Raw genomic sequence first — 19,554 nt, forward strand, 5'->3', positions numbered from 1 at the left:
TGTCAGTCTTTACATGAACTTCTGCATATATCAGTAAGATATGTAGTTAATATTTTGTAAGTGATCTGAAAATAAGAGATGAAACAAAATATCAAGCTGGTATTTCATAAGGAGATACCCACATTTTCCCCTTTTTTATTATGCATAGTTGTATTCTCGTCATTGTTTTATTCATTTCAGAATGTGATGGGTTTTCATACGGAAAAGACTGTGCTAGCCCGTGTGGATGTAATTTCAATAACGCCCTTCGATGTAATCACGTGACTGCAAAGTGCTTATGCAAAGACGGCTGGCAGGGTGACTTCTGTGTAACGGACGTTGATGAATGTTCCTCTGACGTTAATCCGTGCACAGAAAGTCACAAAACAGTGTGTGAAAACAATCTGGGTTCCTATTTATGCAAATGTGTCGATGGTTTTGAGCTCGATAGCAATGGAACATGCGTCGGTAAGTATCATTTTAAGCAATCTAAATCACAATGGGAAAAATTTATGTGCGTAATTAACCTTTTCTTGTGCATGATATCTTAAATAGTCATTGTGTTTTACCGCATGCATTGTACTTCCTTTACTAAAGTTAACATTTGACACCACTGTATTCTGTAGACAGAACGATATTTTATATAATACAGCACGTGCACTTTAACAACCCATTTTCATGTGTAAGGAAGGAACCATACATGCCAATTTTAATTTGAGACCCTCGTTTTTATAAACGTAGACGAGTGTGCTGGAGTAAAGACGACTATCTGGTCATATTTTACAGACAAAGACGAGTGTGACAGGAGTACTCACGACTGTATATGTTCATATGTTATAAATATGACAAGTGTGACAGGACTATTTACAATTGTTTAATAATTCATATTGTATGGATATGGACGAGTGTGACAGCAATATTTACGATTGTTTGTTCATATTTTATAGATATAGACGAGTGTGACAGGAATACTCACGACTGTGTGCAAAGGTGCAACAATACCATCGGCTCGTACAATTGTTCCTGTGATGTAGGATATACTGGAACGCTAAATGACTGTTCTGGTAAGAAAGTTTGTTGTTATTTGTTGCCACTACTAGAAACAAAGCTTTTGGCTCATATTCTTATGATGTTGGAAAAGCTGGAATATTAAATGATTGTACTGGTAAGACAGTGTGTTACTTACAAATATCATTGGAAATAAAGCCATCAGTTAATACAGTTGTTATTGGATTAAGGTGTAAGACACTGTGTTTATTGAATTGTTCTAAGGATGTATGGTATACAGCAACATTAAACTTTAATAAGTACGCTATAAGCAATCACTCTAACGGTGTAGAGTATACAGGAGCTTAAAATGTGTACTAGTGAGACACCTTCTTTACACACAATTGTCGTATCACACATTTCAGTGTGTGATATACTGTAACATTTAAGTAGTAACTGTTAAGTCTGTTAATTTGTTTCCCACCACAAAGTGGTGTGGGAGACATATTGATTTACTACTATCTATGTCTGTCTGTCTGTCTCTCTGTCACAAAGATTATCCACACTCTAAATCGAACATTTCCCAACCGATCTTCACCAAGCTTGAACAAACTGTGTTTGCCAACAAGTGCTCGGCCAAGATCGATAACTAGCCAAATCGGCCCAGACACTTCGGAATTATGGCCCTTGAATTACCAAAAAGCTCTCAGATTTTTTGCGCACTTTTGACCTAAAAAAAGACGTCTATACTACTTTTAAAAGTAGTATAGGGGTCCTTTTGATGTCAAAAAGTGCATTCACATGTGCTCCAAATAAATAGTTATATATAAAGATTGACTTACTATTTAGATGATTAGGCAGTTGTTGGAGACATGCGCTTTTCTCAAAAGCATCTCTAATTTTATATTGACAAAACTTGAAACAATAATATCGGCAATATCTGTTTTTGTGTTGTCGCAAATACAGGAGTACTAATTGAATGTTCTGGTCAGACAGGCTGATATATACTGACAACCCTGGAAATAATTGTAATAAAAAAATATTTACTAAAAGGGTTTACTCTGGAAACTAGCTTATGTAAAGCATTACACTGCCAGGATTTGACTTCTTTGTATAGAAATACTAAAACATCAAAACTAATGACACAAACTGGTACCGTTTGTTATTATAAGGAAACAGTTTTAACAATTCCGTTAAGTTACATACATCGCATCACAACTGCATTACAGAGTGTGCAAATGGAAGATGGGGAGAACAGTGTACCAACAGCTGCCACTGTGACCCAAGTTATTCCACTGGGGAATGTGATAGCAAAACTGGTTGTGTGTGTAACCCAGGATGGCAGGGAATCAACTGTACTGAGGATATTAATGAATGTGAAATAAATGGTACTTGTGTGGAGAACTCCTATTGTAATAACACCATGGGAAGTCATACTTGCACCTGCTATAGTGGATATAGGACAACGGTTGGTAGCTGTCAAGGTATGGTCTTCTTACAGACGTCACTTAGGCCTAAGTTATTAAGCAATGATATCCTTATAATTAAGAAATGATTTATAGCAAACGAGTGCTTTAACACTATTATGCACAATGGGCGGTTTTACGTCGGGAGTAATAATTTCACGAGGGCGCACGGTTTTGCTATTAATTATTTCGATTCTAATATGCCTTTTATCTTAAACAGTACTGGTACTGATGATAATCCCGAACAGAAAATGAGGTTTTTTACCTGTAACTTTTTTATTTCTGCAATTTGTAATCAATGGTTGGTATCAAAATAAACCTTAACATTTGCTGACAACTTTACATAATTCAAATTTATATTTAGTTAGCAAACTCACACGAAGTGAGGCCCTAAAAGGGATTTGTAAAATGATGACTGTACGAAGGTTGACTGATGATAAATTCGACCACTTTGTCATTTACAAAATTTTCTTCGTAGTATTCATTAAAACTTTCCTCAAACAGCTACAACAGTCATTCCTGATCAGATAATGAAAAGTGACCCAATGTCAGGCCTTCATGTGGCGACACTGAGCATGCACAAAAAACACCCTATTCCCCAGTAATTTTGGATAAATAATTTTTATACAGATTAATGTAAGTCATTTATTTATACAGAATATTTACCATTTTTGTTTTTATTTACATCAGTTGGTGTTGTAAGTGGAAACTATTAGATGGTGTGTTCAATTTTATAGATAACCGATTGCAATTGAATATTTCCAAGGTGGTCGACTTTATCATCTGTCCGGGTTTATCATCAGTACCAGTAGATAAAATATAGAAGCGCTCTTTTTTGGTCGCAACAAAAACTTTGACGTCACCGCACGTTAACGTGACGTCATCCTATCATAAGAGTGTTTTAATTAACAAGAGACAAGCATATTAGAATTGAATATAAATTTCATATTCGTACCCTTTACGCTTTTTGAAAATATTTGAGTAATTTCTGTGTTTTAAAATAAGGAATTATAATAAGATTTGAAAATGTCAGAATATGCTACCCAACTGAAAGACTATAGTTTAAGAAAATATTATAGCTACAATACTTTTATCTTCGCGCAAACTTTCTTTACGTTTGAAACTACAGAGTTAAAAGCTACAAATGTGAATGTGTTAAAATAGCTTAGTTTTGTAAAACAACCGTTTATATCAAGCTTAAATGATTTAAATTATTTGCAGTTGTTGATGCAATGTTTATGTTGGCCTTAATTTGCTATCCTATTTCTATCACTGCATGCAAGTCTGACTTTGTTTACGTATGAAATGGAAAATGTTCGAGTTGCATTATATTGATGTAATTGCTTGAAGTATTCATTTTTACTTCTGTTTCCTTACAGAATGTTCTGCCAACACGTATGGTGTGGAATGTGATACATCTTGTAACTGCGTTGCAAACAATACCATCAATCCATCCCAGTCATGTGACCACATAAATGGCACGTGCTATTGCACACCATACTGGAGTGGATCGCGATGTGAAACTGATATAGACGAATGTAAGTTAGGGACTCATAATTGTACTAAGGACCATGAGGGTTGCCATAACGAAGATGGAGGATTCGTTTGTTCCTGTCTAGTTGGTTACATGAGGGATAATGGAAGTTGTGTAGAAGGTATATTCATATATATTTTTAGACCGATAAAAATATCAAATGAAAATTACCAAATTACAGATACTGCATAGTATTAAGGCGCTTTGAAATGTTAACAAACAAAGTAACACATAATAAGGTTAAGTATATGTACAACAGTAATTCCTAGGTAGCCGAGTGGTAGTGTGCTACGTTTCGGGTTAGAAAGTTAGTCATTTTTTACTTTTGAAATTGTATTTTCAACTGCAACGAAGATATAAGTTGATTTAAAAGCAAACATTTTCACAAAAGAAAGTATATTATTTAATAGAAAATAAATGCACGTAGTTCGGTTTAAATACACTTTCTCTTTATATTTTTAATGATGTGTAATGCAAGATCCAAACCGTCTCATAGATTCACTACAAAAAGATCACATTTTCTCACACTATAAGACAATTGTTGATCTAACTTCGCACATATTTTGTTTTAAACTAGATCATTCTGATTGTGCATTTACACACTGCTAAAAGATTAAAGTACCGTTACGGCAATGTTATATGCAGTCTTGATACTTGTCATTTCTTAGTGCTGAAGAACATGTTACCATGATGGCAATATTTTAAAGCTTTTATTTTTCACCAACTATACATTTATGCTGTACACTGCTTGTGTAAATTGTTTGTTACGGAATAAGTAATCAAAAATAATTGATATTTTTCATTTATAGTTTTCCCTATCTTACGTGTAATATCTTAACAACATTTTCTTATCTCTTTAGACACAACCACAGACGCTCCGCCCACAGCCATACCAGGTGCCTTACCTTTATATTTATCATTTAAGTAGATACTTGAAACACAAATAAATTTACTCACATACATTACATTAGAAATGAAAGATGGCATTTTATATGTTTAATGGGACAAAAATGGAAGAAGATGAACATATACTAAAAACATTACGAATACATAATTCAAAAACAGTCGTGTAGGTGTATGTAACATAATAAGTGAGGAATATTATTTATAATTTTCTGATTTGTTGATTAGGTGATGCGAAAGTCGTGCATATGGAGTTGACATTAAATATTAACGTGGCAGACAATCTCAACGTGTCCAAAACATACGAAATTTACCTGGAAGAAGTACTTAGAGAGGTATTTTTTACAGTTTATGCTTAAATTCATAATTATCAGCGAAGTCTTCACGTTGATTTATTCTATGACTATTTTAAGGAAATTTGAATTAAAAACTGAAGATCTATATTTTAAAGAAGAATTGCTGTTAAGAGTTACTAAATGTTGATGCTGTTGTTGATTATTTTTTTTTCAAAATAAACCGCGTGTTTACCACTGTCAGTGAATTTATTCTATTTTATTTTGCAGCTAACATCTCTATACAATGAACTGCTCTCTGACGCGGACATAACAATAATTATAAATTTCATAAGGTAAGTATATATACTTGGCACGGTACTACATTACTTTTTCATTTATTACTCCTGTTGTAAGCTCACCTGAGTTACTGTAATCGCTCGATGTCCGACGTCCTTCGTCTGTCGTCAGTCTGCCGTCTGTCGTCTGTTAATATTTAGCTTGTGTATGCGATAGAGGCTGTATTTTTCGATTGATCTTCATGAAATTTTATCAGAATGATTGCCTTGATAAAATCTAGGTCAAGTTTGAATATGGGTCATCGGGGGTAAAAAGCTAGGCCACTAGATCAAATCAAAGTAAAACCTTGTGTATGCGATAGAGGCTGTATTTTTCAATTGATCTTCATGGAATTTAATCAGAATGATTGCCTTAATCAAATCTAGGTCGAGTTTGAATATGGGTTATCTGGGGTCAAAAAGTAGGTCACTTGGTCAAATCAAATAAGAACCTTGTGTATGCGATAGAGGCTGTATTTTTCCATTGATTTTCATGAAATTTAGTCAGAATGTTTGCTTTGATAAATTCTAGGATGAGTTTGAATATGGGTCATCTTAGGTTAAAAACTAGGTCACTAGGTCAAATCAAAGAAAAAAACTTATGTATGCGATAGAGGCTGTATTTTTCAATTGACCTTCATGAAGTTTAGTCAGAATGATTGCCTTGATGAATTCTAGTCGAGATCGAATATGGGTCATCTGGAGTCAAAAACAAGGTCACTAGGTCAAGTCAAAGAAAACCCTTGTGTATGCGATAGAGGCTGTATTTTTCAACTGATCTTCAAGCAATTTGGTCAGAATGATTGTCTTGATAAAATCTATGTCAAGTTTGAATATGGGTCATCTGAGGTCAAAAACTAGGTCACTAGGTCATATCAAAGAAAATACTTGTTCAAACTCAAGAGACCACATTTGGTCTAATCCTAATGAAAATTGGCCAGAATATTTGTTTCCATGAAATCACTAGGTCCAACATATTTACACTGTTATGGTGTGTTTCTCAGGTGAGTGACCTAGGGCCATCTTGGCCCTCTTGTTTTTCAATGCTTTAATTCAATACTTGAAACACAGACTATTTTCTTTGTGGAGTTAACTATGTAACTATGATTAACTAAATAGAATTGTTTCCATTGGTGTAACGTAAAACCAGCACAATTATAGGACTCTCTAGCTTTCCATGATGGAGGAGACCCAAGGTGTCCCTCCGAGCATTATACTATGATCAGGCACGTGAGGGCTTCTGGGTAGAACCACCTACCTTCCGCAAGCCAGCTGAATGGATTCCTCATATGAAAGAATTCTACACCCATTGCAGAATACTATTTTCGGATCTACTGTCGTTGTAAAATACGTAGCAAAGACAATGCTTTCATTATCAAACGACAGTCAGTTATAACGCTTGTATTATATGACCCCTTTTCACCCCTGTGCACATGTGGAATTCATATATTTTAAGATCATCAGCCTTTCCTGGTTTACTCGTGATGTGGCCATTTAGAATTTTTTCTTTCGTGTTTTATAAGAATTTAAATAATTAAATTGATTGTTTTAGACCTGGCAGCTTGATCGTTGATTTCGACCTGGTTGCATCAGAGTCCGTGATTCCAAGCATATCCGTTGCAAATGCAAAATTAGCCTCTGGTAGAAGAACAGTTAACATTTTCAACGAAACTGCTGATATCATTGCTATGAGTCTTAATGGCACGAACGGTAAGTATTCCATGTTTTTCAGCTTTTGTTTTGCAAGTTACATCAGACGATAAAAATACAAGCTTTTGTTATTTAATAAACAACAACAACAACAAAAAAAAGATTCAAAAGAAATGGTATACTTTCCTGAAGGTCAAACTATATCGTATTTTAGACACCTTGCCAATGTAATGATATCATTTCTTTTAAATGGGCAGACATTTGATGTGATAGACATGTGTATTTTTCGATGGATAGGGCTTAGATGTTATGGCTTGGAAATCAGTTAACTGTGGTAATTGCCAAGATGTTAAGACATTATTGTCAAATTTACATTTTCCTATGCTATTTTACACAGTAACGGTAGGAGAAGATTTCACAGACGAGCTTGTATGTGAGCTATACCAAGCATCAGCCGAAGCCTGTCAGCCAGACCACATTTGTACAGTCAGTGGGGGTTTACCAGTTTGCGAGTAAGTATATTTTGACAAAAACATCTGCCGTTTGTTTACAAACAAGTACATTTGACAAATGTATCTGCCGTTTGTTTACAAACAGTAATTTATTCTATTTCGAAGCAGCTAGTGTCTTTACTGCTCAATCCATAACTGGATATACAATCCATTAAGCTATTTTCTGCGTAGTGCCCGTGTATAAAATGCATAATAAATCGGCAATTTGGAAAGGATATAAAATTTAGGAATTTGAAAAAAATACATCTTATTGAATTATGTAAATATATGATGCAAGATATTTTAAAATTAACTAAAAAGTAATTAATTTTTAAATAACTTTAAAATAAGAACGTATTTTCCCCTTTCCCCAACGTCCCCACCCCGGGCTTTTTCTACACCAATCCTATATTTGTATTTTTCATATATTATTAAAATATATTTGTTGTTGGATTTTTTTTTAAAGAAACCTGTCTGCTATATATTTCCATTACAGTATTTACTTGTGGTGGCTTGCCTTGCAATATATGCCTCTGCCTGTTTTTGCTGCGCTTTGTGCTTCCCTTTACCGGTTATTTTTATATGAGCCGCGCCATGAGAAAACCAACATAGTGGCTTTGCGACCAGCATGGATCCTGACCAGACTGCGCGCATGCTTTCTTTGGACGCTTTCAAAGCCTATTGCTATTAGAGAAACTGTTAGCGAACAGCATGGATCCTGACCAGACTGCGCGGATGCGCAGGCTGGTCTGGATTCATGCTGGTCGCAAAGCCACTATGTTGGTTTCCCACGGCACGGCTCATGTACCATTTATGGAACTAGACTAAGTTATATTTTAAGTATATAAATTTTGGATGGTACCATTAAACTTTTCTTTCCTTCTGTTACAGATTGAGGGAGGTTGAGGGTAAGATATTTCATCTTGTTTACAGTTATATCTACTGATTCGTCTGTTCTTGAAACAAATATTCTTTAACATAAAATTTCCTCAAGTTTTGTTTCGTTACTTCCTGAAAGCATTTAAAAGGTGGTTATAGGATATTTTTGGTATTTTTGAAAAACATCAAGTTTTCGGTTTACCGTCGAAAATCCATTTTAGAAAGGTATTTTTCTTTGTGAATTTCAGCAATGTTGGATGCTGTTTTTTTTTTTTAATTGCATAATACGTAAAAACTGAACATACTGAAACATTATTGAAACAAAACTTTTAAAAAAGAAATTTCCGTATGAAAAATACACATTCCTCAAAAACATCATTAAAAACAATACTCTTTCTTCTACCCTCTGTGGAGACATGCTGATTGGTGTATAGTTTATACGGGATACATCACAATGAATTAAGCAGTAAACGGATATAGGATAAAAACAGATATAGACTTTATATATTAAGTATCAATAGAATGAAGTGTTATAATCTGTCTGTTTCTGGAAATGGAAATGCTTACAATTTTTCTTCGTCTAGATAATCTAACCCTAATCCTGAGCCTCGGTCTGGGAATACCAATGTTTCTACTAGTTGTGGCAGTGATTGCTTTTGGTGTCATCCTGTATCACTACAAACGGAAAAAGGGGTCTAAAGGGCACTCCTTACAGAGGTATCCAATTCAACATATTTTGTAGCCAAATGAGCCGCGCAATGAGAAAACCAACATAATGCTTTGCGACCAGCTTGAATCGAGACCAGCCTGCGCATCTGCCTATTGCAATTAGAGAAAACGTTAGCGAACAGCATGGATCCATGCTGGTCGCAAAGCCACTATGTTGGTTTTCTCATGGCACGGCTCAAAAGAATATTTCCATACACAAATTTGCTTAAAGTAAAGTTGATACTTTTACTATCCTCTTCAAGCTAATTCTACTGTGACAGATGTATCTTGGGATATTCATGAGAATGCATCACCATTATTTTTAACTTAACACAGATATAGCGACAACGATGACAGAAGCTCCGTGTTTTCTGGAAGCATGCCTATACGAATTAATACTGGTGCCCCGTTTGGACCATACCATATGTCACCAGATTTGCCGCAGTATCGGAACCAGGATACTGAACCGTACCACATGGCACATAATTTACCGCAGTATCGGGGCCAGGGTGCATCTGCAATCAGTCCAAGGGAAGATTCGACTGTAATCCACTCTGGTTATGGAGGAAGATTCACCAATTATCGTCGTCCTTTAAATCAAGGTAACAGTTTTCCTAATGTTGTGAAGATTTATATTATAAGATTCTTTCACTGGTTGTAGGTGCAGATGGGAATATCCGGCCTCGAGGGTAACTGTTTAGGCGGTAACGAGGTTCCTACCGAGTTACTGCCTAAACAGTTACCCGAGAGCCGGATATTCCCATCTGCACCTATAACCAGTGACAGAATCTTTTTCTAGCATACCGATATCAAGATAAAATAATGAAAATAAAATCAGTCGAACGGCTTTCTTTTTAGAACTATTTCTTATAGCAGTGTATTTAAACAAAGCGCGGGAAACCAACGTCCGTAAACAGGAAAGACGTCATGACGTTTCAAAACAAATAACAATGTTTAGTTTCGGTTTTGTTTTATCAGTTGCAGCGTAACGTTATGAATTTTTGATAAAATAACGTGATTTGAATCGAGAAATATACTATCAGGAACCAATAGGAACTGTCAAGGTATTGAATTTTTATTCCGTTTTTTAAATAAAATATAAATTACTACATAAATCTTCTACATATATATAGTTCGTAGTACGTCATTTACAGCACGAGAGTCATCTTACACCCCGGGGTGTAAAATGGATTTTTCCAGCACCGGTAAAAATACTGGAAATCCCCGTCTGGTATGCAAGAATATATAATAACCCACTAGGGGAGACAGATTGTTTTTGCTCTGTCCGTCCCTCCGTCCGCCCGTCACACATCATTTCCGATACCATTTTACCTAGCACCTTCAAACTTCATAGTATGACAGGGCAAATGGAGCAGATGATCACTATTGTTTTTGGGGTCACTCCATCAAAGGTCAAGGTCATAGAGGCCTGAACATGGAAAACCATTTCCGACCAATAACACAAGAATCACTTGACCCAGAATGTTGAAACTTCATAGGATGATTGGAGATGCAGATTAGATGATTCCTATTGATTTTGAGGTCACTCTATTAAAAGTCAATGTCACAAGAGCCTGATCATGGAAAACCCTTTCCGGTCAGTAACTTGAGAACCACATGACCAAGACTGTTGAAACTTCGTGGGATGATTGGACATGCAGAGTAGATGACCCCTATTGGTTTTTATTTCACTCTATTAAAGGTCAAGGTCTCAGCGGACAGAACATGGAAATCCATTTTCACTCAATAACTTAAGAATCATTTGACCCAGAATCTTCAAACATTATCGGATGGTAGAACTTAAAGAGTAGATGATTTCTATCGTTTTTGGGGTCACTTGACCTAAGGGCAATGTCACAGGGGCCCTAAACATAGAAAACACTTTCCAATCAATAACTTGACAACCACTTGATCCAGAATGTTGAAACTTAATAGGATGATGGGACATGCAGACTAGATGATTCTTACTGATTTTGATGGCCACTCGATCAAAGGTCAATGTTACAGGGGCCTGAACATGTAAAACCATTTCCAAATCATAACTTGAGAATCAATTTGGCCAGAATGTTAAAATTTAGTGGGATGATTGGACATGCCAAATAGATGATCCTATTGGAGTCAACCGTCAGTGTCTCTTTGACTTCCGCTCATGTCCCCTACTGACTTCTTGTCTACACGACTATGCATAGGGGGAGACATGAACTTTTCTATAAAAGTATCTTCTAGTTTTTTAGCTCATCTGAGCACAAAGTGCTCAGGGTGAGGTATTGTGATCGCTCACCGTCCGGCGTCCGTCCGTCCGTCCGGCGTCCGTCCACACTTTCCTTTAAACAACATCTCCTCCTAAACCAACAGGCCAATTTTGATGAAACTTTACAGGGATGTTCCTTGGATGGTCTTCTTTAAAATTGTTCAAAGAATTTAATTCCATACAGAATTCTGGTTGCCATGGCAACCAAAAGGAAAATTTTCTTGTCCAAAACCGCAAGGAGTAGAGCCTCTATATTTGGCATGTAACATCATCTAATGGTTCTCTATGAAGATTGTTCAAATTATGCCCCTGAGGTGAAAAGAGGCCCCGCCCCGGGGGTCCCAAATTTTACATAGACATATAGGAAAAAAACTTTAAAAATCTTCTTGTCTGAAACCACAAGACCTAGGCCTTTGATATTTGGTATGTAGCATTGCCTTGTGGTCCTCTACCAAGATTGTTCAAATTATTACCCTGGGGTGAAAAGAGGCCCTGTCCCGGGGGTCCCAATTTTTACATAGTCTTATATAGGAATTTTTTTTAAAAATCTTCTTGTCTGAAACTGCACGGCCTAGGCTTTTGATATTTGGTATGTTGCGTTGCCTAGAGGTCCTCTACCAAGATTATTCAAATTATGCCCCTGAGTTGAAAAGAGGCCCCACCCAGGGTGTCCCAAGTTTTACATAGACTTATATAGGAAAAAAGTTTTTTCAAAAAACTTTAAAAATCTTCTTGTCTGAAATCACAAGACCTAGGCCTTTGATATTTTACCACAAGCATGTATGTCTCTGAAAGTTTAGTGTCATCTGTGAATGTGTTGATAAGTTTAAAATGTTAAATTGTCTATAAATAAAAAAATATAAATTGATAAATGAAGTTTGTCATATTTGAGTCAAAAAGGTCTGCAGTGTTTAAAATTTTGCTTGCCATAGAAATGATATCCTGTTGGTTATGAACAGTAACCCTCTGGATTATCACTTAGCACAGTTATTATTAGCAATAACACAGATCTGATTAAGTATTGCATATGTTCTCTTTCACTCAGGTGAGCGATATAGGGCCATCATGGCCCTCTTGTTTTCTATTTTTCAGATCATTTCCAGCCATTCTAATGTATATGATCAATATGACATGGCTTCTTATTAGCTCGAATTTCGAAGAAAAAGTAGAGCTGGCATCGGCGTCGCCGTTGATTAACGTTTTTGATAAAATCAAATATCTCTGTTTCTATCAAAGCTATAGACTTGAAACTTGAATTTGTTATTTACTATCAAAGTCCACACTAGGAGTAACAATCCCCATAACTCTGATTTGAATTTTGGCAGAGATATGCCCCTTTTTTACATTTGTTTGGTTAAAGTTTTTGATAAAGTCAAATATCTCTGTTACTATCAAAGCTTTTGACCTGAAACTTAAAATAGTAATTTACTATCAAAGTCTACACCAAGAGAACAATCCTCGTAATGGTGTTTGAATTTTGACAGAGTTATGCCTCTTTTTAACTCAGATGTTTTGGTTAATTTTTTATAAAGATTTTACTGGCAAAGCTCTAATTCAGACTCAAGCACTGAGAAAAGTCGAGCATGCTGTCTTATGGACAGCTCTTGTTTTTAATATGCGTTACCGGCCTGTGCATAAGGTTTGTACTTTAAAACGAAGCCAAAAACGTTTTCTCAGTACTTAAATTTAACGGCTGGCAGTTAACCTAAACAGTGTTCCTGAATTCTGTACTAGAACAAACCTGTTCTCCACAAATAACTGCCAAAATCCCCACATGAATCAGAGGTGGAGAACGAATGATTTCAGACACAATGTTTTTTTTTATCAAATCGTCACGGAGAACAAACGCCTCACACGGGGATCAAACTCACGACCACGCGATCCGTAGATCTGCGCTTTCCCTACTGTTCTTAGAAAGCTGTTGAATTGAGCGCAAACACTTTGAAGTACATTGCACGCGAAAGCATTTCCATTTCCTCAAAACAGAAAACCTCACTTGAGCGTAAAAAAAATGTGAAAGGTTACAGAAATCGTCACGTGAACGCAAAAAAAGTGCATTTGAGCTTTCTCAAATGTAGGTTACAGAAACGTGAGCGCAAAAGTAATGCATTTGAGCTTCCTCAAATGAAAGTAACAGAAATCGTCACATGAGCGCAAAAAGTGCATTTGAGGTCAGCTGAGCGCAAAAAAGTACATTAAATTTGAGCAATGTTGCACAAATCGTTACTAGCGCAAAAAGTACACGTCAGCATTCTCAAAAGACGCGTTACAGAAGTTGCCAAAGCTTCTATTAACGGCTTTTTATGCCAATACAGTTATTCTCTTTTTGAGTTTTCCATTCAAATCTTCCCCTAATGTAGTTTATGTTTTTTTTTATATGTATTTACAGAACCAGTCGGAAGAGGTAACTTTTCCTGGGATTATCTTCTAGATAACCTTCCCCCAGAAGGACAGGTATGACTTTATATTCATCTGACGAAAGCTTATTAACATCTCTTTTATCAGTTTTCTTGCATTCAGATATCACATAATCCTAGCTCTTCTGATTTATAGGTATGTTTCATTCCGGTTAATAATACTGACTTTTGTTACCTCCCCTGACGCTCCGTCAGAAATACCAGACTGAAATGAAATGAAAGTGATAATTACGTCACGAGTTGGACTACAGTATAGGTTTGCAGCTATGTCCGCACCATGCGCTGATAAAGTAAAACAATTACCCTGTGTAAGCAATTCAACATAATTTCAAATCATTTTTCATCGTTTATGCAAAATATAGGGTAACAGATCTATATGAATTCTATACATGAATTTAATGAAATGTTGACGCAATTTAAAGCGGAAGTCTCTGAAAATGGAACGTTTTCGAATTGGTCAGCAGCGTCCTGTTTTATCAGGCCTTTAACGACTGATATCAATTGTCAGCTGATCGATGTAGAATAAAAAAAAAGATGGCGTGTATATCAGCCGTAACGGGAAAAAAATCATTAACATCTTGGCAATGCATGTGTCCTCACAATATCGAATAAAGAGATTCGTTCGATTCTCTTGTGAGGAACAACATCAATTGCTGCAATGACTTTTTATGGCCGAATAACTAGACTTTATATATTGTTGACGTCATCTTTTCTCTCTACAACGCCTGTTTTCGGCAGGCACAGGTTGAAACAGGTTTTGACGTTCAATGGAAGTAATGCTTGCAATGTTAATCGAATTTTGTGTGCTACTTACATGTTTTCTTTTTCAGTTCCATATCAAGCGACCGGAAGTTGATGACGAACCTCGTGTGCACTTATAACGACGTCTAGTTCCATAGACATTAGAACTAGTAATGTTTTTTCGTTCAAAACGAGACATTTTTATGGTATTCAAAGTCAACTTAAAGTTGCGATTATTTCGGATGTAGTTTTTCAAATGCAAAATATACTTGTAGACCTAATTGTAAATAGTTATACTAATAACTGTAAATATATAATGAACATTGTAATATATGGACTGTTGCGATATATTATACACTAACGGCATATATATATATACATAGGACACTAATATGTGTATTATTTTTCTCTCTTGGTTTAACCAATATTATGTCAGTGTTCTTCTAGACCTCGGCCCAACACTATTTGATTAGCAATTGGTATCTATATAATCACCTTTGTCCCAATCCGTGACTCTTGTTACCTCCCCTGACGGTCCGTCCAGAGAAATATCAGACTGAAATGAAATGAAAGTGATATTTACGTCACGAGTTGGACTAATAATCACCATGCCAGTACAGTGAAGTATTGCCAATATCAAATAATCAGTGAATGTACATTATATAGTGAATTATTGGAAATATAATTCATTTCATAGTGAAAAATATATTTGTCATTGTCATTGAAAAATACATAGAATTTATAGACCTTGTCTTAAATAGATCCTTTGGAAGCACAGAATGCAACCAAGTAAAATAATGGCAAACTCGGTTTTATTGAAGGTGGGACTTGCAGTATTTAAACTGTATAATTTGGCTATATCCATTAAAATAACTTGAAATAACAGGTTAGTTGTAAGTTTAGGCTACGATCTGAAAACAAACATGCCCGTCTTGAGAAACTTCAGTACTATGTGATACCTTTTATTTTTAACCTTGTTTGATTTTATTTTAATGATGCAGAACAAATTCAGCTGTCAGATTTTAACCATTACAGAAAGAGAACTAATTTTCAAAAATATAGCCAAAATGCTTTAGCCATTATGCTTGATGTAACAATTATTTTAGAATGCATGATACTGAATACAGTGAAAATTTGAAGGTGTGTTTACAACTTACATAACGTTTGTAGTACATGTACATGTATATAGAATTGATAGCAAAAACCTGGATACTCATTGTGCCCAACAAGCCTGTATGATATGTGATCATTTTATTGAAGCAACGAATGCAGTATTGCAGCTTCCATGTTAGCTTTTGTTTGTAAATATCTACCACTTTACTGTTAATGTACAACTAGCCGAATCCGTGATTTTGATGATGTTGCAGAAAGTAACATGTCTTCGATAAATGTTATTTTACCGAATCGTTTATTTTTTAATAAACTTTGCATGTACATATATGCATGTTTAAAAGAAGTGTGCTAAATATCTTGTAATTATAGTAAATAGATTATTTTCATGTTTGAAATATTTTGCTCAATTTTACTCATGAATCTTGTTATAAACTGAGGTACGTTAATTTCACCCGGTTTTGTAGCACAATACTACTATAAGTGCAAATATGGCATACTTGTGTTCTGATGCTGGGCGTTGAACTTTCTGTGATATTTCATATCATACATTACCAGTGATAAATGCACTGATCCCCAGATTTTGGCTAAAAATGGTCTTTATTAAAAATTGAAGTTTGGTCATATGTTGAACATTAGAACATGAGTTTTTCTTTCTAAACTATCTTTAAAAATGCCAAATCAAGAATAAAACATGTCCGAGTTGACCCCGGGCTGCTGCTTTCTTGACCAATACACCACGGAGGAATACGTACCTCATGACTGTTTTAGCTTTGTAATTAAGGCAGTTTATCTCCAGTATTCCGTTCCAAACGCTTTTCGATTTTGTACATAAAAATGAGTAAAAACAACTAATTCTTATGTTGTCATACCATAAAATCTGTTAGTAACTAAGTTCCAAAGCCTTCTTTAGAAATATAGCAATAATTTTCTGATATCTAAAAAATTCCTTTTTTTACTTGTCGTACGATCTGGAGGTCAGTGCCTTTAGCCATTTGTTAAATGCATAAAATGCATCTATCTGTTACTTGTTTTGTTGACCATTAATCATTTGATTATATTTTTATACAATATTATGTCAAGTATACAGAACTTTTATTGTTTATGACAATTATTTTTTAAATATTAAACATTTACCTAAATTGCCGCTTTCTGTCTGTTTATGTCCTTTCATTTCATTTCATTTATTTGTAAATCGGCATTACAAAAAATAAAATGTAATGCCTTTGACTATTTACAATGCGTTTTATCAGTATGGTCACATATTTAATGCATCGGTTTCTTTGTACCTTGTCCGGTCGTATTAATCTGACCCGGATGGCAAAAGATATCAAAACTATAACGCATTATTTCATCACGGGCGGGCACCTGGGTATAATAACCACCGACCTTTAGTATGCCTGCTGGGTGGCTTCTTTGCATAATAAAGAATTCAACGGCCATAATAAGGCTCAAACCTGCACATCGATGAGGCGCAAGTAATTCGAAGCCAGCGATCTTATCCACTTGACCACCGGCATGCACCCACTACCGTTTTGGTTCCCATTGGTAAGAACGAGTACTGTTTGCTTTCAAATGCCAAGTGAAGCGAAAAAAAGAAAAGAAAATAAAAGCTCAAATTCCACTCTTAAGAGTTACTGTCACACAATAACACATTGAAATACACAACTGAACCGCGCCATGAGAAAACCAACATAGTGCATTTGCGACTAGCATGGATCCAGACAAGCCTGCGCATCCGCGCAGTCTGGTCAGTATCCATGCTGTTCGCTACCGGCTTCTCTAATTACAATAGGCTTTGAAAGCGAACAGTATGGTCCTGACCAGACTGCGCGGATGCGCAGGCTGGTCTGGATCCATACAGGTCGCAAACGCACTATGTTGGTTTTCTCATGGCGCGGCTCAATTGGAAAAGATACATTCCAAATAAGTATCCACTTCAAACAAACTTCAAAGCCTTAAATTATAGCTGTTTGTGTATGGATGTGAACGTCATTTTAAGAAATTATACATCCCAGACTGTGATCTGTCGTTGAATAAAATCATAGTTTGGAGTTCAAATGCGAAGGAATTATATCAATACGAGAGCGCAGCCCGAGTGATACTGTATTTCATAAGCATCTGAACGACAAACAACTATTTTCTTTCAAGACTAGATCACTATTTGAGATATATTATTTATATTCTAACATGTTATCAAGAAATTGTTATTTACAATTTTGAAGATAACCACCATATATTTGCCTGTTCTGCTTGGTTTTCTTTTCCAACACGCCGCTATGTCACTAAAGTCTGTTCCACCTATTACGTTTACCTCGTTTCTGAATTATCAGTATCGGTAAAATCGTCCAAAAAAACATATTTATATCCCATTCATCAATATCTCTAGACCTTTTTTTCATTTTTTTAATAAAGTATATATTAAAGAAATAATCTTGGATTTTTCTTTTTTCCCCATAGACCGTAATGCTATATGACGTTACGTCGACTTTCCAATATGGCGGCGCCCGTAGCGCAATAAACTAGGGGTTAACTCAAAATTAAAATGCCCGAGTTAATATTTGAAAAGACTGTGTTTGTTATTGTATTATGTTAATTCTTGGGGGAATTCGTGACAGGCCACCTCAAAATGAAAAATAAATAAATAAATAAAATAAATAAATAAGAAAATAGAAAGAAACAAACACAAAAAACAAGGTGACTTCTAAAAAAAAAAACAAATGTGCGTGCGAACGTCTCGTTATTTTGAGAACACATGGGCATTATTCTTATATTAATTTTTCTGTCACTGAAACTCGAATGAAAAATATTATAAATACAGACATTTCAGAGTCTGTCATGGACGTACAAGCACAATATAAAAATTCGAGCTCTAAAGCATGCATTTTCATTTTGTTGTAGTGCATTTTGTTTACAATTACATGAAAGTTTCAACATAGTACTTAACGTTTCTGGTGACGCAAAATATATAACGCCAACACGTAATTTTCCATAAGCACACGGTCATTTCCGAAGGAGCATCATGGAAGGCAATGCAGTTTTCCCGCCAAACGTCTGCTTCCGGTTCTATGGAGAAATTCATTATGTTGTATACGATGGCCCGATATTTACGTATATTTAAGCTGGATTTTCATTATGTTACTATTCCCGTTTCCATCTTAACGTTGTGTTCAACATCTGCCGAACAATGTACGAAAATGTATATATCGATCTGGCACAGGTTCTACAGAAATATGGTTTCGGAAGAATCGTGTTGAGTCATTAAAACTAGTATCATTCCCTGACGCCGACAAGGCTTGTAATTTCTTTGGACATGATTTATGGAAATTTGTTTTTGTTTGTTTGGCTTTGGGTTTAACGTCGTTTTTCAAAAGTATTTCAGTCATGTAACGGCGGGCAGTTAGCTTAACCAGTGTTCCTGGATTCTGTACCAGTACCTGTTCTCCGCAAGTAACTGCCAACTTCCCCACATTAATTATCAGAGGTGGAGGACGAGTGATTTCAGACACAATGTTTTTTATCAAATCGTCACGGAGAACATACGCCCCGTCCGAGGATCCCGCGATCCGTAGACCAACGCTCTTCCTACTGAGCTAAGCCGGCGGGTTAAGGAAATTTAGCCCGTTTTCAAAATAATTGCACGCAGTATATGTTTTACTAAATTTGTTTTAAAAGCACTGATCCCCAGAAAGTATGACAACAACAAAAAAACAGATATCAGAAAATTATAAAGTTTTAATAGTTAATGACAGATTATGTTACAGAAACACATAAGAATTTTTTTTTTACGATATTTGACGTTATAATTGTGATGTACAAGCATTGCAT

The 19,554-nt window shown here is 35.6% G+C and overlaps 1 protein-coding gene across 1 annotated transcript in view; it reads left to right on the forward strand.

Annotated features, from left to right (window-relative positions):
- The window catches only part of LOC123561027 (uncharacterized), an 88,658-nt gene that overhangs the window by 31,630 nt on the left and 37,474 nt on the right, over positions 1–19,554 (forward strand). The window contains exons 40-52 of the mRNA XM_053516774.1: positions 181–447; positions 927–1,043; positions 2,196–2,450; positions 3,812–4,087; positions 4,827–4,862; positions 5,098–5,204; positions 5,433–5,497; positions 7,032–7,189; positions 7,527–7,641; positions 8,512–8,528; positions 9,084–9,216; positions 9,544–9,809; positions 13,848–13,912. Coding sequence (XP_053372749.1) covers positions 181–447; positions 927–1,043; positions 2,196–2,450; positions 3,812–4,087; positions 4,827–4,862; positions 5,098–5,204; positions 5,433–5,497; positions 7,032–7,189; positions 7,527–7,641; positions 8,512–8,528; positions 9,084–9,216; positions 9,544–9,809; positions 13,848–13,912 — 1,877 coding nt within the window. The remainder of the gene's footprint in view (positions 1–180; positions 448–926; positions 1,044–2,195; positions 2,451–3,811; positions 4,088–4,826; positions 4,863–5,097; positions 5,205–5,432; positions 5,498–7,031; positions 7,190–7,526; positions 7,642–8,511; positions 8,529–9,083; positions 9,217–9,543; positions 9,810–13,847; positions 13,913–19,554) is intronic.

Source organism: Mercenaria mercenaria, chromosome 10, assembly GCF_021730395.1.
Source record: "Mercenaria mercenaria strain notata chromosome 10, MADL_Memer_1, whole genome shotgun sequence".
Taxonomy (NCBI): Eukaryota; Metazoa; Mollusca; class Bivalvia; order Venerida; family Veneridae; genus Mercenaria; species Mercenaria mercenaria.